The 19,723-nt window shown below is 38.7% G+C and overlaps 1 protein-coding gene across 1 annotated transcript in view; it reads right to left on the bottom strand.

Moving 5' to 3' along the window:
• Positions 1-530: 530 nt before the first annotated feature.
• The window catches only part of LOC150076348 (phospholipase D1-like), a 601,970-nt gene continuing 582,777 nt past the window's right edge, over positions 531-19,723 (bottom strand). Inside the window, exons 26-27 of the mRNA XM_090387327.1 lie at positions 10,483-10,606; positions 531-755 (exon numbers count right to left, since the gene is read on the bottom strand). Coding sequence (XP_090243453.1) covers positions 531-755; positions 10,483-10,606 — 349 coding nt within the window. The remainder of the gene's footprint in view (positions 756-10,482; positions 10,607-19,723) is intronic.

Raw genomic sequence — 19,723 nt, 5'->3', positions numbered from 1 at the left:
TAGTGCCCCAGGAAAATTTAAATTTATGGATAAACTACGGTGTATTTACACTTATATTATATAAGATATTAAAGTAAATTCTCTACAAAGCTAAAAAAAATTGTCAGGATTGTCGGTGATGTTGAAATGTTCAAAATAGATATAAAGATGTATTGTTCTTTCACTACATAAATTATAAATCAGTATAAAATTTAAACAACTGTTCCAGCTGGATGTACTATGGAAAAGAGTCACACACACACAAACCTTGATGGTTTTTTCCCAAATAAAATATATGAAATCTTTTTTCTTTTTTTATAACAAGAGAAAACCTCTGTTATATAATGTAATTTTACTCTTTTAACTAATACCAATTTCTTCAGAGAACTTATTTAATGGATACAATATATTACAGACAGAGAACTCTTTGCCACTAAAACATACCATCTTAATATAAATACCTGCATGAATAAATTTATTTTTATTGTGAACCATTTATATTTATGAAAGCCATCATGTAATAAGAAATTAATTTTTGATAATTTGCTACATTATGTCCAGAGAGAATTAGGCATTAACCCTTCCTTTGTTATTCTTGGTGGTATAAGAGTTTCTTCACATAAGAAATAAAGTGGCATTAATACTATATGACCTTTTACTCTTTCTAAAAGTTTACTACCAGTTTCTGTATCTGTAATGTTCAATCCCTGTTTGTGCAGGTATTTCCACAAAGAATCAAAGTTGCGAACTTCATCACTGGGAATACACTGGAAGACCTGTGTAAGAGAGGATGATTGGATTCGACATGGCTTATTCATAACAATGTTTAAAAAAATATATATAAATTGTATACATATATGAGAAAAATATGTTTTCAAGCCTATACTATCATTTACAAATTGGAATAGTACCCAGCTTTTTTTTTTCTAATTTCATAATTGAGAGAAAACCTCTGTTATATGATGTAATTTTACTCTTTTAACTAATACCAATTTCTTCAGAGAACTTATTTAATGGATACAATATTTTATAGACAAAGAACTCAGCTAGTAGCCAGCTAGTACTATTCTAAATATAAACTTTAAAACATGTTTCTGATTTATATTATTTTTATTGATTATGTAATGTTTAATTGTATCACAGTTTCATTAGGAATCACTAATACATTGTCATATAATTAAAAATTGCTGAAAAAAAAAAAAAATGCTTTACCAGAGAATTTGGTAAAGGAGTAAACCAATGTGGTATTCGTTTACTCCTTTACCATCAATTGTAGATTGAACATTACATCAGTCTGTAATCTAATTGGTATTATATAGGTATTCAAAGTGGATTACAATATTGGCATAAAAGTACTCAGTGGGCCATACGGCCAAAAGAACCTATAAAGATTAAGATAGTCCGTGTTGGTTTACATTGCTATACCCTAGAAATAAACATATAATTACCAATAAAATAAAATAAATTTATAATGATTATGTAGCTAATTATTGATAATCGGATACATTGAATGGCACTTTGTCGAGGGCTAACACCATTCAATATATCCCACCAATAATTAGCAAAGCTATCTGTTTCTGATTGTTATCTGCCTGTTTAACTAGGTCCAAATAATTAAACATATAGGAGAAACCTATGCTAAACTTTCAAGATAACAACTAGCCCAACAGATAGCTTTGAAATGAATAATTTTCACTTCAGATGTGGTGTTTTTTTTATTTATTTTATACATGTGCAAAAGAAAGCTTATGCTAACATAAGGAGAAAGGAGGAAAGAATAAGTATAGTAATAGTACCTAAATTTCCTTCAAATTGCTCTAATAGATCTTGAGGTATACCTCAAGGTCTATTAGGGAAATTGAGGTACTATTGCTATACTTTGAATACCTATACAGTACCAATTTTATACGTATATGATTAAATATTGGTCGATTAATTAAATTAAGTGGTATTTTACTATAGGTATTAGTGTGTATACGGATCAGGTAATCAAGCTAGCATATATAGGCTATCTTAAGTCTGTTTGGCTTATAAACATTAAGTTAATGTAAACATATTAAATTACTATGAAGAAATCAATACAAAATGATAATGAAAATTAAAATATCAGTACTAAGTGATTATGAAAATATCAATACTAAATAATAATGTGCTGAAATTTTTGAGAAAACATTCCATCACATGGCCATCAATCCACTACTTCATCAGGGGCTTGGAGCGGATCGATAGCCCGTCTGAAGGGATGTCTCATACCTATCCGTTTCTGTTGTCCCCATACCAGTTTTGCCATTCATTATTTCGCTAATATATATATAAGGGATATTTTTAGATTAAGTAGGTTTTTTATTTAGCTTTAGATACGTATAATGATTTTAGGTTTAATTTAAGAATTGGTTTGAACTTAATTTTTAAATTTGTAAGCAACCGTAGCAGCAAACTGGGATAGGTGACACAAAGCCCTTTTTTGTTTTATATGTAGTAAAGTTATTACTGCGCAGTCGCGCTAATTGTATATAGTGGTGTGATGTTGAATTAGCTTCAGGGCCCGATATCTTATGTCAATGCGTGTAGGGGGGGTTGGAGTCGGGAGAAACCTTCCGAAATGAAACGATGGTAGAAATAATGTTTAATATACATGAAATATGTTTATGAAAATGGAAGAAAATTACTATTACAAATGTGTTTACAATGTTTTTACAAATGTTTTTGCCATTCCTGGGACTGGGCCAGTATAGCTTTTCTAAATATCCCCAGGGGCTCACATCTAGTGAGTATGGGCTTGGCACACCCAGGGTCCTGAGCTGGATATCATCATTCTTCTCTTTCTTGGTGATTCCCTTCTCTCTCGCTCGCTCGCTCTCTCTCTCTCTCTCAGGGTAACTCAGAATTTTTTTTTTTTTCTTGGCTGGTGCAGCATAAGCCTCAGGCTTCCTTGTACTATATGGCTATTAATAATAATAATAATAATAATAATAATAAGACATAACGACCCGTATATGTCCAATGGAATGGCTATTTACATATTTACAGCCTCCTACTAAGTGAATATTTACCCCGTGTCACTATGTGTGATATTGTCATTGTTTTGTGGGAGTAAGCTTCCGGTGGTATTCTTAAATTTTTAAAAATACCACCAGAAGCTTACTCCCACAAAACAACATGACAATATCACACGTAGTGACACGGGGTAAATATTCACTTAGTAGGAGGCTGTAAATATGTAAATAGCCATTCCATTGGACATATATGGGTCGTTACGTCTTAGAAAAGCTATACCGGCCCAGTCCCAGGAATGGCAAAAACATTTGTAAAAACATTGTAAAAACATTTGTAATAGTAATTTTCTTCCATCTTCATAAACATATTTCATGTATATTAAACATCATTTCTACCATCGTTTTACCATCATTTCTACCATCGGAAGGTTTCTCCCGAATCCAAACCCCCCCCCCACTCATTGACATAGGATATCGGGCCCTGAAGCTAATTCAACATCACACCACTATATACAATTAGCGTGACTGCGCAGTAATAACTTCACCTATCCCAGTTTGTTGCTACGGTTACTTACAAATTTAAAAATTAACTTCAAACCAAAAACTATAAAACGATTCTTAAATTAAACGTAAAATCATTATATGTATCTAAAGCTAAATAAAAAACCTACTTAATCTAAAAATATCGCTTATATATATATTAGTGAAATAATGAATGGCAAAACTGGTATGGGGACAACAGAAACGGGTAGGTATGGGACATCCCTTCAGACGGGCTATCGATCCGCTCAAAGCCCTGATGAAGTAGTGGATTGATGGCCATGTGATGGAATGTTTTTTTAAAAATTGCAGCACATAATCATTTAGTATTGATATTTTCATTTTCATTATCATTTTGTATTGATTGCTTCATAGTAATTTAATATGTTTACATTAACTTAATGTTTATAGGCCAAACAGACTTAAGATAGCCTATATATGCTATATATATATATATATATATATAGCATATATAGGATATATATATATATATATATGATATATATATATATATATATATATAGCATATATGAGATATATATATATATATATATATATATATATATATATATATATATATATCTCACTCTCGATCAACAAGAAACAAGTGAACAGTTTAAGAAAGGAATTCTGTGTATTCCTTTCTTAAACAAGAAAAATTAGGGCCTGAATTTTTGTCTCTGACCATTGAAAATATTGTTAAAGCAAATTTATCTGCTGTCTAATTGTTTGGTATGACATTTTGAGCCAAATAAACATTACAAGCAAAATCCTCTAAGGGAGCGGTTCCGAACCCCAGTGGTTCGCAAAAGTGTTCCGGGGGGGGGGGGGCTTGCACTAAAAAATTCTGTAGTGGCATTTGCTTAGATTTACATAGGTATATTTTCGTAAACTACAAAATAGTTTAATATTAATTTATGCAGTTTGGCTCAAAATTTATATTTAGTTATGGTTTTGGGTCACATGCTCTTACATAGCGAGCATGCACATCAGGATGTTAGTAGGGGGGAGGATTGTCTGCAAACACTCCAATATGTATTGCACCGTTCAGTCATGGATCAGACAATTTTGTGTGTTAATAATAGATGTTTTGTTGATCATTATTGGTGTCCCTCGCAATTGCTGATAAGCCATTGATATATACATTGTGTCCCAATAAAGAATGGTAGTAAATGACATTATAACCCAAAGATCTTGAACCTGATTGTACAAAGCAGTCAGGTAGCTTGTGTAAAAGCTTGTGGGGGCTGTGGTAAAAGGGTTATAAAACATAACTAATAATAAAAAAAGATAGAATAAAGTAAAATTAAATTAAATATAAAGTTAAAAAAATTTCTAACAAAAGCGAAATAAACCATATCTGCCACAATTCTTTATAATTAGTTTACTATCTTATAGTATATCGTGTTAAATAAATATGTTTTCCATATTAAATTTTTTTTCGCTCTCAAAGACCATTGTTATGTACAGCACTTAATAATAATTTTATATTATTATGCAATATTACGCTTATAAAAATGTAGTACTGGAAATATTTGATAATAAAAATTCAGAATTATATGATTTCAGAGAATACAGACTTAGTGGTTCACGATACGTTGAAAGGGATTTGCGAGTCAAAAAAGGTTAGGAACTGCTGCTTTAAGGGATCTATTTTAATGTTACAACCTGTCTCCCTGCTTTTAGAATCAATTGAATACCTTAAAAATTGCAGAACAGGTGATAATTTAATTGCCTTCTAGATCAGTGTTTCCCAATTTGTGGTCTGGGACTTAATGCTAAAACAATTTTTTTTTTTTGCAGTAGGCAACAGTCATATTAACATTAGTGGGAAATATGATACACCTACAACAAACCAATGTATACCACATATTAATTATGACTACATATCATTGTATTTAAAAAATAGTTATTAATATATTTCATGACAGGGTGGATGCCCTCGAAGGAAATAAATTGAGGGGCCCATCAAGCTCTCAGCTGCCCACATCAACGCCAGAGCTTGCACTTGGTCATCAGGCAACACAGAAGCAGCCCCCTAGGCAGAATGCGCTGGTCCCACAGGAACTAGTAGTTGTTGGTGACTCTATTGTCAGGGAAACGGGGAACATCCTTTGTAAAAAGGATAGGTGGAATAGGACCAGGGTATGTCTGCCAGGGGCAAAGGTTGATGACGTTGTAGAACGGATATCATCTTTTAAGGGCACAAAAGGTGATATAGTTGTACACGTTGGCACTAATGATATTAAGAGTAGGAGACCAGCGGAATTACTTAGCAAGTACAGGTCACTGTTGAAAAAAAGCCGTGAATTAGGGTTGAACTTGAAAGTGTCTGCAATTCTGCCCAGACACGATAGGAGGGAGTATATGATGAGAGCCTTGTCGATCAATTCGGCCCTGGAGGGATTGTGCAAGGCTCAAGGGGTAGAATTTTTTTCAGCCTGGACTGTACTTGTTAACAGGAGAGATTGCTTCTACAGGGATGGGATACACTTAAATAGAAAGGGTGCAAGAATTTTTGCTGATGCTGTCGAGGCAGTGTTAGGTGGGTCGGAAAACTGCTAGTTGGGGGGGATACAAGGACTAATAGATTAACAGTAGCCAGTGGCAGAGGTGGAAGTGATTCTTGCACTGCTTCTATTGAAATGAGCAGAAGTCTGAAAAACAGGATGCAGGATATTTCAGAGACTGCTGGTAGTCATTGCGGTACAAGTAAACACATGGGTTGTGTTAGGGTAGCTAAGAATAGAAACAGGTGCATGTATACCTGCGTGTATACCAATGCTAGGAGTTTGGTAAATAAATTTGATGAATTTGAGGTATTGCTCAAAACATCAAAGGCAGATATTGTTGGGATATCAGAGACGTGGTGTCACACAGATATAAGTAATGCGGAACTGGAATTTGGGGAATATAATGTGTATAGAAAGGATAGACAGGACAGGAGGGGAGGAGGGGTTATGCTATTAATTAAGAAACACATAAAGTCCAAGGAAGTGAAGCCAGTCGACATCGATGGACAGGGCAGCGTCGAGTCAGTTTGGTGTGACATAAGCATAGGTAAATCAAAATTGAGAGTAGGAGTGTGCTATAGGCCTAATGACTCTGATGAGTATAATAAGATATTGTACAGGGAAATAGAGTGGGCCAGTAAATCAGAGAGTCTTATAATGGGGGACTTTAATTTCCCAGATATTGACTGGAATTTGTGGGTTGGTCACTCGCACACTAGCAAGGCTTTTGTGGATTTATTGGATGATTGTTTTCTACATCAGCATGTTCGTGAGGCAACGAGAGGGAGCAATACTCTTGATCTGATTATCAGTAGTGATTCCTCATGCATTAAGAACCTGCAGATAAATGAACCACTAGGTGGCAGTGATCACAGTGTGTTGAAGTGGGATTTACTCAAGGAGGTAACTACCATCAGAGGTAAAGGGAAGGGTTTTTGTTTTCGTAAAGGCGACTATGATGGTCTGAGACAGTATTTAAATTCTATACAGTGGGACCAACTGATGATGTTACCAACAGCAAACTCAAAATGGGAAGCATTCAAGGAACTAATCTTGGAGGCTACCAGGCTTTACATACCAACTAAGAAATATTGTTCAAGGTTTAGGCCTAAATGGTTGTCAGATGAACTAATGAGACATGTGGCAGAGAAGAAAAATGCATGGGATACATACAAATTAATGGGTGACATGGAAGCCTATGATAGATATAAGTTGGTCTGTAACCAAGTCACAAAGGAGATTAGGCAGGCAAAGGCAGACTATGAAAAATCCTTGGCAAAGGATGCAAAGAAAAACAGAAAAGAGTTCTTTACATACTTGAACTCGAAAAGGAAAGGGATGAATCAGATTGGTCCACTGGATATTGATGGTTCAACAGTTGAGGATCCTGCTCAGGTGGCTAACAATCTAAACGAGTATTTTGCATCTACATTCACGCATGAGGAGTTATTCAGGAAGGAGAATGATGTAGGTAAAGTAAACATTGGCAGTGAGCTGGATGATTTTGTAATAACTGAGAGGAAAGTGGAGGAGAGATTGTTGGGGATAAACATAAAAAAGGCACCTGGGGTGGATGGGATCTATCCAGTTATATTAAAGGAGGCAGCAAAGGAAGTAAGCAAACCCTTAGCCATAATTATGAGAGCTTCCTTGGACTCAGGGGAGGTACCTATGGACTGGAGATGTGCAAATGTGACCCCAATTCACAAAGGAGGTTCAAAGGCTGACACAAGTAATTATAGACCTGTTAGTTTAACTTCTGTTCCAGGTAAATTAATGGAGGCACTGGTTAAAGAAGCACTGCAGGATCATCTAGACAAGAATTCAGTTATAGCTCAGACGCAGCATGGTTTTGTTAAGGGCAGGTCTTGCCTGACCAATTTGATTGGATACTATGATGTAGTCACAAAAGAACTGGATGCAGGGAATAACTTTGATATTATATATTTGGATCTTAGAAAGGCTTTTGATACTGTTGCACATGGAAGACTGCTGCACAAATTGGAGCAGTGTGGCATTGGAGGCAAATTGCTGCTATGGATAAGGGGATGGTTGAGTGGCAGAAGACAGAGTGGTAATCAATGGACACTGCTCAACGTGGACTAATGTTATTAGTGGAGTTCCTCAAGGTTCAGTGTTGGGTCCGTTGTTGTTTTCGGTGTTTATGAATGATATTGATGATGGGATATCAAGTTTAATGTCCAAGTTTGCAGATGATACAAAGGTTGGCAGGGTCGTTAAGGGCAATACTGACGCTATGCTGCTGCAACAGGATCTGGACAGGTTGAACAGATGGGCTGAGAGGTGGCAAATGAGGTTTAACATCAACAAATGTAAAGTGCTGCATATGGGAAACAGTAACCCCAGAGCAACGTATCAACTCTGCGGTACTACACTGACAGTGGTGGAGAATGAAAAGGACCTGGGGGTAATTGTGCAGGCAGATATGAAGTTCTCTGAGCAGTGCAGACGAGCTGCAAGAGTAGCTCATGGTGTCTTGTCAATGATATACAGGAATTTTTCTAGCAGGGATAAGGAGGTGATTATTCCCTTGTATAAGGCAATGGTAAGGCCACATCTTGAGTACTGTATACAGGTCTGGAGGCCTCATTTCAAGAAGGATGTAGAGCTGCTGGAACGGGTACAGAGAAGGGCAACAAGATTAGTAAATGGAACAAAGGGTTGCTCTTACGAAGAAAGGCTTAAGTTTTGCAAATTACAGAGTCTGGAGACTAGGCACCGGCGAGGTGATCTGATAGAGGTGTATAAGGCTTTGAATGGTTTGAGCATGCTCAATGCCAATGGGATTGTTCATCTTTCTCAGAATAATCACCTCAGAGGGCATAAATTCAAATTGAGGAAGGACGGATGTCGGATAGATGTGCGGAAATTTGCCTTTGGCCAGCGGGTGGTTGGTTGGTGGAACCGACTTCCATCACTGGTTGTTGAAGTTGATAGCCTAAACAAATTTAAAGCTCAACTGGACAGGTATTTCGAACGAACGGAGGGGTGAAATGGGAGTGGGTTTTTTTTTTTTTTTTTTGTTTTTTTTTTGGCTGATGCTGAATAAGCTTGCTTTCTTGCATCATATGCCTCTGCTAATGCTAATGCTAATTTAATCTGTTTTGTGGGCTGTGGCTTCTCAAATATAAAAGCAGTGTTCTAGATGATTCAAAAAAAAAAAAAAAGATGATTAAAAAAAAAAAAAAGTTGCAAATTGAAATTGGAAATCAAACCTGAATTTGAGAAAAACAAGAATTTGCCCAAAATAGAAAGAAAATATTTAGACAGTATAATCCAGTCTGAAAGGCAGGTTTGAGTTGGTCATAAAGCATAACCATAAATTCCTACATGGATTTAGAAATTCTGTGTATAGCTAGTGATCAGTAAACTCATCTTCATCATTGATTAATACAAAGAATTAAAATATTTGTGAAAAAACCATTTCAAAGGCAATTTTCTCAACTGAATCTCTTGCAATTCATGTGCTCGAACAATTTGATGGCATCATTAGTAAATCTTTTCACGGTGCTGAGAATTCTTTTAACATTGCCAGAATCAGTGGCCAGTGCTAAAGGGAGCTTTTTCAAAGATGAAGTTAATCGAAACCTACCTCCATTCCACAATGACACGAGATTGGTTCAATGGACTGGCAACCTTATCATTTGATTATACTGTTGTCAATGGTTTAGAGCCGGATGAAATAATCCAAAGATTTACAGCTACTAAAGCAAGAAAAGTTAATCTTTGAAGCAGAAAATTTAATTTAATAAATTATATTATTTTATTTTTGAACTGATGAATCTTTTTCAGCATATGAAGGGGATAGGCATGGGTGCCAAACCAAAGTTGGCTAAGGATGCTACGACCCTTTGAACCAATTCTATTTTGCTATTGTACTTGTATTATATACAAGGTGTTTCATAACATGTGGGCCATACTTTCAGGATAAACTTAAGACCTAAAAACAATAAAAAAAGTTTACATAAACGTAAGCCAAAAATAAATTTGTTTTTGAGTTACAGCACTTTCTGTGTTCCTGAAATTATCTGGTAACAAATGTGCGGTGGTCTCTAGGCAGGCAAACCACATTATAATAGCATAGGCAGGCAGGTATAAAATTTGATTACTATTCTGATGTGCACGGCCTGAATTCATTCTGGAACAGTATTTCAGTATGCATACTCATAATCAGTTTTAAGTGCAATTCAGTGAGGGAGGAGGGGGGGGAGACCCTTAAAAGTGAGATTGCTTTCTTATTGTTTTCTTTGGATTGTAAAGTGATAACTTCTGTTTGGAAAATGTGCTAGCTTTTATGCAATTAACTGTAATCTTAGTTCAACTCTATCAGGTATAGCTTGGAATTTCCCAAACAGTTCTTTTTGTAAAATTATACTAGTAATTTTCAGCTAATTTACAAGAGTATACAATATTAAAATTAAAACTATACGTACACGTTCGTAAACTATTGTATTTTGAGTTGCTATTTTCAGCCACACATCCTTGAAAAAATGTTCAGAAATAGGATCAGATACATCTATTTTATCATCTGGATTTTCCAACAGTCCCAAATGCTCTCTATAAATAAATAATGAGAGAACCTTAATACTTGCTGTTAATAAAATATTTTATTATGGTTATTCATGTTACTGATGTGAAACACCTCTGGGGGCACCTGCAACTAAATCTGACTGGTCAAAAAATGTCATGGAAGCAACGTCATCTGTGGCTTTCACCAGAGGCACTTCCCACACTCCTACCACTAGTCTGTGCTGAGCACTCACTAGTAATGCGATCAGAGCACATGATAAATTTTTCGTGACCAGTACGATATCTCGAGTTCTAGTGAACTGATAAACAAAATTCAAATGGCATTTGTTTGAATTTCATCAAACGAAATTAGAAAAACACGATAAAAAAATAAAACTGCATGTGTACCTTATATGCACAAAAGATGTTTTATGAAAACATACTAAACTTGGAAGAGGTTAGTGAAATCCAAGCCAATTACCCATTTGTTGAATAGTATGACTGCAACAGTACAAGTATTTGTCATATGACTGCAACAATACAAATATTTGTCAATTTCTTTTTTCATCTCGCATTTTCGTTACACTTGATTGTTAGGTGGCACTATAGAAGTTTTCACATCAAAAAGTGTATCAAGTAATGTTAATATGTCCATGTTTTAATATTATTTCGTAATCAACATATACAAATCAAAATATCTAAAAGAAACGTGAAGATTGTTTCACATAAAACCATCTATGGCACGTGCCATTTTTTAAATTTCATATTTAGGCTTACCATTTGGAATTACATTTTCCATGTATTGCTAAATTAAATGGCAGTCTTAACAGGGAACTCAATTGTGTGGGAGGCAGGAAACATTCTGTAAGAAAGACAAATGGTGGACAGATCCAGCATATGTCCACTTGGGAGCAAAAATTGACAAAGTAACAAATAATTTAATATCATAATGGTTCTAGTATATGCATGGTAACGTTAACAAACCTTACTAGACCCATTGCTTCTGACAATTAGTTAGCTTACTGAAGAACATAAAATTTATATTCTAGAAGAAATCTCCCTAGTGTATATTTTTCTGCAAGATTTCCATGACTGCATTTCTGACAATGTTGGCACAGAAACTCCTACTGTGCAGGATTACTGTTTCATGTTTGTTCTATCTATCTGTCCTTGTGAACTTTTCTTCTGCTGTCTATCCTAAATCCTTTTAATTTCTGTTTCTTTTTTGTCCCATTAACTTTTGTTGATGGGTGAGATTATTGCTGGTGCCTTCAGTTTGGGCCACCGAAAATACAGGATTTTGTTGGCACCCACTGGTTTCACATTACCTCTAGTGGGTGCAAGATTTTTGTCCACAATGTGGGATGGTACACAATAGTTGTGGCCTACTTCCCTGTGGCATAGAGAGGCAGTGGCAGATTCAGAGTAGGGGCACATGTCCCCTACCCAGAATATTGTATATTCTGAGTAGGGGCACATGTCCCCTACCCAGAATATTGTATATTCTACCTTCGGAGAATATACAATATCAATTATTTAACATGGATTAACTCTAGGTTTGAGGGGTTCTGCTAGACTTATGAGGCATTATTTTTCTTTCCACAGTCAGCCTTAGATAGTAGATGGAATTTATTGTGGTACTCACTTAAACAGAGAAGGTATAAGTGGTTTGCTAATGCCATTGAGGAGGCTTTAAAGGTTCAGAGAAACTTAGTTTGGGGGGGGGGGTGCTAGGAAAGTCGGCACTCAGTTGGCTCAGGTCAATGGCATGGGACAAAGTTAAAATTGCACCCTCCCGCTCTGATGGCACTTGCGTGAAACCATTGATTACACTACACATTGAAAGTAAAAAAAAAGTCAATACAGCCACTATATGGTTATGTCTGGACACGTTATTTCGCGATCCTGATTTTTTGTGGAAATTACTAGTTTAAAATGCGTAATCAGTTTAAAAAAGTATTCTACCTGAAAGAGCTTATCTAGGGGATTCCCTAGGTTGAGATTAGTTTACTATCTACTGGGAATTTAGTAAATTACCAGCATTTATATTTATGTCCTTTGTTGCCGGACTACAATGGTCACCATGTGCCTGGCAGGCAGGACCATAGAGAGGCACTGATGTAAAGCAGTAGTCACGTTGGTAGTTTACATTTGACCTTGGGAGGTGCCCAAACTGTGTTTAAAACTGGGCAGAAAGACTGCTCTACCAAACTGTGCTGCTAACTGCCGAACTTGTATAAAATCGTGTTATCTAAACCAGAAACATTGACTCTGTACTCCCCCCCCCACCATAAACTGTCCATGTTCATGGTGAGTTCAAACTTTTTAACTGTGCAACCAATGAAAAAATTACTGTTGCCAACATCTCTGGAAGCCTCCAAAACCCCATAAGAAATTAGTTCCATCTTCCTAGGGACATTTTTGCACCCAGCTGTTCTCCCCCCCTCATTAGTGACCCAGGGGATAGCCCAAAACATCGCCAGCACTCCACGAGGTGACTCTAAATGCACGGACTTGTGTGATACCTTGTTTTATTCAGAATTTTAGTTCCTACAAGAAGGGGAAACCTACCCAATTATTCGGACACTTGTAAATCCAAAACGAGCAAATCACCCCAGGAGCAACGACAGGCAGCCTGAAATCCTGCAACTGGATTCCAACCATGAACTGACAACCACAGACCACCAGGGAGTCCCTGAAGATCCAAGGCCGATTCCCCCAGCCAAAAGAAAAAATCGGAAACAAGTAGTTCCAAAGACAAACAGGGAGACCAGAAGCTAGAGTGAATCCAACGACATTCTGGATGTCATTGACTCCCAACAAGTTGACAAACCAGAAGAAACAAAGCCAAAAGAAACCCGTTGGACCCTACCCTCCCAGAAGGGCAGCCTATGGATCAGGCTCTTATACTTCAAACAGTCTTGGAAGACCTGTTCAGAGAACAAAGCAACAGAGTGTCTGCAGACCTCAGAGGTCAAATAGTCACATTATGGACCAAACTTGAATCCATCCTCTATAAAACATACCTGGAATCAGAAAAGGCCACAGCCAAATTAGGCCTACACCGAAGAAAGAGCAATAAACATGCAACAGCGCACTCCTTCCTATGCAGACGTGCTGAGGATACTTGCACTGAGTGGCTGTATGGCCACTCAGTGCAGGTATCCAAATCAGCCGACCCAACCAAAGGAAAAAGTTACTACCCACCAACCCAACTTGGTGGTGCTCAGACACCTAAACAAAGAGGGCAGCCAGACCAATGAAAGCATAAAACAAATACTAATTGAGAATTTCTCAGAGGACCTAAGAACCACTAGAATCAAAGCAGTAAAGAAGACTAGAAGTCCAGGGGTGGTTATCGAGACTGCGACAACAGAGGACATAAAACAGATCATGGACATCCCCAAAATTGGAACATTAGGACAAAAGCTGAGTCCCAAGAAGAAAAGGGTCCTTCAATCATAATATACGATATTGACAAAGACACCAAACCAAACCAGAAGCAATCAATAAGAAACTTATGAAACCATATCCCTAACCAAGTTTCAAATGACCATGTGGTACCTAAGCACATTACTAAGACCAAGTCTGCTAGCACTGTAAATTTGGTTGTTGAACTTAAGTTGAACTTACCATATGCACTACTTTGTAGTGCATTACCGTATGCACTACAAAGTAGTGCATACGGTAATGACTAATGACTAGGTTTCTAATGACTATGGTGGCCCACCCCGTGGGCCACTTAGTCATTAGAAACCTGGATCTTACAATAACCAGAATCACCCACCTCCGCACAGCTTGGATGGCATGTGCATACGTCATATCAGTGTTAGGGGCCTTCTGTGTAATTGTGCTCTACTGCCAACCAGGTGAGGACATCATGGCAGCCACCAGGTATCTCAAAAACGTCACAAACATCCTCCATTGACCAAAAAATAATTATAGGAGTTGATGCAAACTGTAGATCGCCAGCATGCACAGTCACACTCTGGATAGACGGGACAAGGAATGAGCAGTGCCTGGAGGAATTCCTCTCCACCTCAACCTTCTCTGTGTTGAACAAACCAAAAAACCTACCAACCTTTTGTAACCTCAGGTGGGAGTCCACTATTGATGTATCCCTCGCAACCAGGAACACAGTAGGACACAACTGATTGGAGGGTTTAGGATGCTTGGACCACGTCCGACCACACGGCCCTGACCTTCCAATTAAACCAAGACTACCAGAGACATCACTCTACAGGAAGAATGCTTCATAGATATGCCATAACACACAGCTGATTGGAATCTTTTTCCAAAACATCACCACTGAAAATAATGTTCGCTAACCAAATATGGATGCAACCCAGGACCCGGATGAACTGCAAAAAACAGTTGTTGCAATCATCACCAAAGTGACAAATGCCGCAATCAAAACCAGGAAGCCTACCCCAGGTGGCGTCCCTTGGTGGAACCCTGAACTTCAAAGACTTCGGAAAGAAGTACAAAAGAGCCAGAAGCCCGTGGCCTGCCCCGGAAGTAGATGTACTTGGTAAATCTTAAAAGGAGGCAAGAAATGCATATACCTTACTCATCCGCCAAAGTAAGCAACAATCTTGGGAAACCTCGTCAAAAATTCCAACCTCTGGGAGGTGGTCTATAAAGTGACCACTAACAAGCTCCCCAGAGGGGAGGTGATGGCAACTACCAGGAGCCTGCTAGGAGAAGTCACAAACTCATGGGAGGAATCAATTAACAACATACTGGATGTGACATTCCACCCACACGTAAACCCACAAAATGCCAGAACAAATCATTATCTTCCAGGAAAACGACAAATACTGGACAGGTGCCAGGAAACGACCCTTTGCATTGGAGGAACTCCAAGCGGCCGCATGCCTCATCAAAGAAAAAAATGCCTGGTCCCGGATCTACTGGAACCAGAGATTGTTAAGAAAGTAGTCGACATAGCCCCTGATCTTCTCCTAAACTTCTATAATTTATGCCTTAGAACTGGAACCTTCCCCAGAGAATGGAAGACAGCTAATGTCAAGCTAATCATCAAAAATCCCAACAAGCCCCCAGAACAACCAAAGTCCTACAGGCAAGTCCTACTGCATACAAATAGTCCTACTATTTGTATGCAGTAAACTTCTTGAAAAGCTCCTTCTGACCAGAATTCAAAATTACTACCTTCAAGCAAACCTGGCATCATCAAAATAATTTGGCTTCCAACAGGGAATGTCAACGGTTGACACTCTGCAAAATCTCTTGACACAGGCTGCATCCACTGATCAAAAATACTTCTTGGACATTTCCATTGGCTTTGCCGGGGCGTTCAACACTCTCTGGTGGCTGAGCATCCTGGCTCGACTTAGGATGACTGGCATGCCTAAAAATCTTTACAACATAATCAAAAGTTATCAGACAGATATCAAGATAAATACCCTGTACAGACTGCTTGCGAGATGACTCCATAGAGGCTGCCCCCCAGGGCTCTGTACTAGGACCAACATTGTGGAACATAGTTATGGGCGAGTTCGTTAATATGGACATTGGCGAAGCTTCCTCACAAGTCTTTACAGACGACCTTATCGTTATGGTGGCTGCAAACAGTAGATCACAACTTGAAGGGAAGGCAAACCATGCCCTTCAAATCCTGCAAACATCGGCCAAGACACACCTCCTCATGATTTCGGAGACCAAAACAGACACCATCCTCCTTCGGGGAACTCTTGATTACAGAAGGCCTCCTCAAATCAAGATCGGCACAACCACACTGTGGCTATCTAAATAGCTCAAGTACATGGGAATGATGCTCGACATCACACTCTCTCCTTCAAGGTGCACCTCCAGTACATCAGGAAAAAAATCAGATGCTACACGGCCCTAGTCACCAGGGTTGCTAGGAAGGACTGGGGACTGGACTGCAAAACACTCAAGCTCTTCTCTAAAGCTGCCTTCATTCCAATAGTTACTTACGCTTCAGGAGTATGATACTTCAAAGTCACCATGGCAGTCAACCATAGAATATTAGAATCCACCCACAGAGCTACTAGCTATTACCTGGGCCTGCAGAACAGTACGCACTCATGTTTTGCAGGTGCTGGAAGGAACCCTCCCACTCGATCTCGAAGTGGCAAGATGTGGAGTCCTCTATGAACTATCCCAAGGTAAAGCATGCTCCTTCGTGGGCTTCAATGCGGACCCTGCAATCAGTCGCTCGATGGAAAAGAAGGAACTTACTACACATTTCACAAAAAGTTGGCAATCCCAATGGGACAACATCCCCAAAGGAGAAATCACTAAAATTCCTCCAAAATGTGTGACAAATTATTCCCGAAAGTACCACCATGGTTCTCACTAGACTACATTCAACCTTCCTATTCACTGGACTCAGAGCCGAACTCACAGCTCTGGGCATTACTGACGATCCTGCCTGCTGCTGCTGTGGAGAGTTGGAGAATTGGCACCATTTATGCATGAATGTCACAGCTCTATGATGACCTCTGCTGCCAGCTTATCACTAGGATCATCTTCCTGCCTAGAGACCGGGAAAACCATCTTGACAGCAAATAAGAATATATAGCTTGTTTGTTTGTTATTTGGTTTTTAGGAGCATTAGCAACTAAGGCCATATTGCTTCGGAAATATGCTGTTTGTTTGTTATTTGGTTTTTAGGAGCATTAGCAACTAAGGCCATATTGCTCCGGGATATGCGGTGGTCATTTCCTGACCTTCCCGCATCCCCCGTATTTGGTGGTGACGGGCTTGAACCCCGGTCTAATCAAGAAGCGTGTGATTCGCACTGCTGCTCCTTCCCACCTGGCTACGGAGGTGCCTTCGGGAATATGCGGTGGTCATTCCCTGACCTTTCCGCATCCTCCGTATTTGATGGTGAAGGCTCGAACCCCGGTCTAATCAAGAAGCGTGTGCTACGCACTGCTGCTCCTTCCCACCTGGCTACGGAGGCACCTAAAATATATAGCTTTCTCCAAATTTGTAGAAGACCTCTACAAGCAAAGATGTAACCCGATTGCACAACAACTCAACCAACCATGATAGCCATAAAAATGAGAAGGAAGCCCCAGGAAGACAGCAGAGTCTGCACTATGAGAGAGAGAGCTAGTGTGATGAAGCTTCTAATGAGGCACCTGCCTCCCACCTTTTGGCAAACTGAGCCAAGCACCCTAGCCAGCCCACTTCCTTTCCTCTCCCCTGGCATGTGGACATGTGTTTTTGTAAGGGGCAGCTCCTAGAATGTCAGTTCAACTCTGCCTCGTATCTCTGTGAAGAACAGTATCACTACAAATGGGCCAGATGTGTGTGACGTGTCCCCTGTTGTTGTGTCTGGCCGCTTGGCTACCCAGAAGCATCATTACCTGGAGGAATGATTCTGGGTACTCGTTCACGCCACGGGAAGGTGGGCCAGTCCCATAGTGCTCATACTGTCTCAATTTGAGATTCTGACCCACCTGAGGTTGCCAAAAAGTGAGCCAGGATCATCTTCCTGGACATTTATACTGATTGGGCCAGATTCTTCTGGGGGCCCACTCCAGAGGAGGAGAAGAAGAAAGAAAAAAAAAATATATATATAAATAGAATAATAATAAATAAATAATAATAGTAATAAAATAATAAATAAAAAATAAATAACAAAATAAAAATAATAAAAAAAATAATAAATAAATAAAAAGAAATAAACGTGTATATATATAAAAATAAAAAAATAAATTATCTGTTTATACTCCGGGACGACCAAACGGTCAGAGGAGTTCACAAGATAGACAGAATACAAGAAACAGCACCGTATTCAGCAGTCAGAGGCCTGAACCCCGGTCACTTAAGGCATGTGTACATATGCACCTACGGCGGCCTTCTATATATATAATAATAAACAATATGTGGGATAAAAAAAAAATAATAATAAAAAAAAAATTATAGATTAATAAAAAAAAGTCTTCTGCTGACTCCCACTTTAGTACTAATTTTTACTCTCATAATCTCAGTGAACCACCTTTCGTCTTCTTTTAAATACTTAGCAAATTCTTGCAATTTCTGAAAAGGTGCTCGAGTTGAGAGAAGATTCTCTTCTTCCCCAGGATGAAAATTAGAAACACAGCTCTACATTTGCAATCGTAAATCATCTCCCCTGACAGGGGGGAGGACAACTTCTTTGCCCCCCCACTGAGAAACCATGAAGATGGACAAAAGAACTGAATGAAGATTGAACAGTGGCTGGCTTTGGTGGCCTAAGCCAAGCACTCTTTAACTCCCCTTCCTGGCAGGGAGACGAGACGACTCGTCACCTCGCTCTCCTGCTACCCCATTCTCCCTTTGGTGGTTCATACCACTGCTAAACTTGGGGGGTGCCTTCCTTGTAGCCCCAATACTTCTACCTGTCACCCCACTGAGCCTTCAATCTCTCTCTCTCTCTCTCCCCACTCTAACTTTTGCAACCATGTATGTCAGCCCTCAGACTAAATTTAACCTGAACCCAAAATTCAATCAACCTTTAATTCTTTTGGAATAGCATTACTAAAGTGATAAGCCCCCACACATTACTTTTTTTTTTTTAGCCCCTAGCCACTGAAATCTCCAGAAACTAGGTGGCAGGGCCTGCCAGAGTGTTGAATATAAAGCTACTGAGTACCCTGACCTGCCTCCATGGGGCAAGTGTGGGCAATGGGGGGGGCTCCCACCAGGGGCCCAATGGCTAAATGGTCAAAGATACAACATACCATGACACTACACAACAGGACACTGCCCATATACTTTTTATAAATCTCTGGCTTTCACAGACCTCTGTATTACACCTACAATGCATACAATGCGATGCGGAGATGGAGGGAACCCCTTGTGCCGTTAGACATCAAATGCTTTACACATTGAAAGTGAAACTGTAACTGAAGTAAAATCTATCAATAATTTTGGATCACTAGAAAATACTTATAAGTAACTATAAACGGTGTATCAGGGCTGTTAACAAAACTTAATTTGTTAAGACTGTTTTCGATATAGTAATGCCACAAATACTTACTAAATTAAATGTTACCAAATTTGGGCCTTTGATCAAGTCAATTAATGCTGATGTCACCGAGTTTACTGAGACATGGTGCCATCAGAGATATGTGATAAAGAAAATCAATTCAACTGATACTATGTGTTCAAGGGAGGGAGGATCAG

The sequence above is a fragment of the Mastigoproctus giganteus genome, chromosome 13 (assembly GCF_048544385.1).
Source record: "Mastigoproctus giganteus isolate SK-2022 chromosome 13, ASM4854438v1, whole genome shotgun sequence".
In the NCBI taxonomy this organism is placed as follows: domain Eukaryota; kingdom Metazoa; phylum Arthropoda; class Arachnida; order Uropygi; family Thelyphonidae; genus Mastigoproctus; species Mastigoproctus giganteus.
This window is presented reverse-complemented; position numbering and strand designations above follow the sequence as displayed.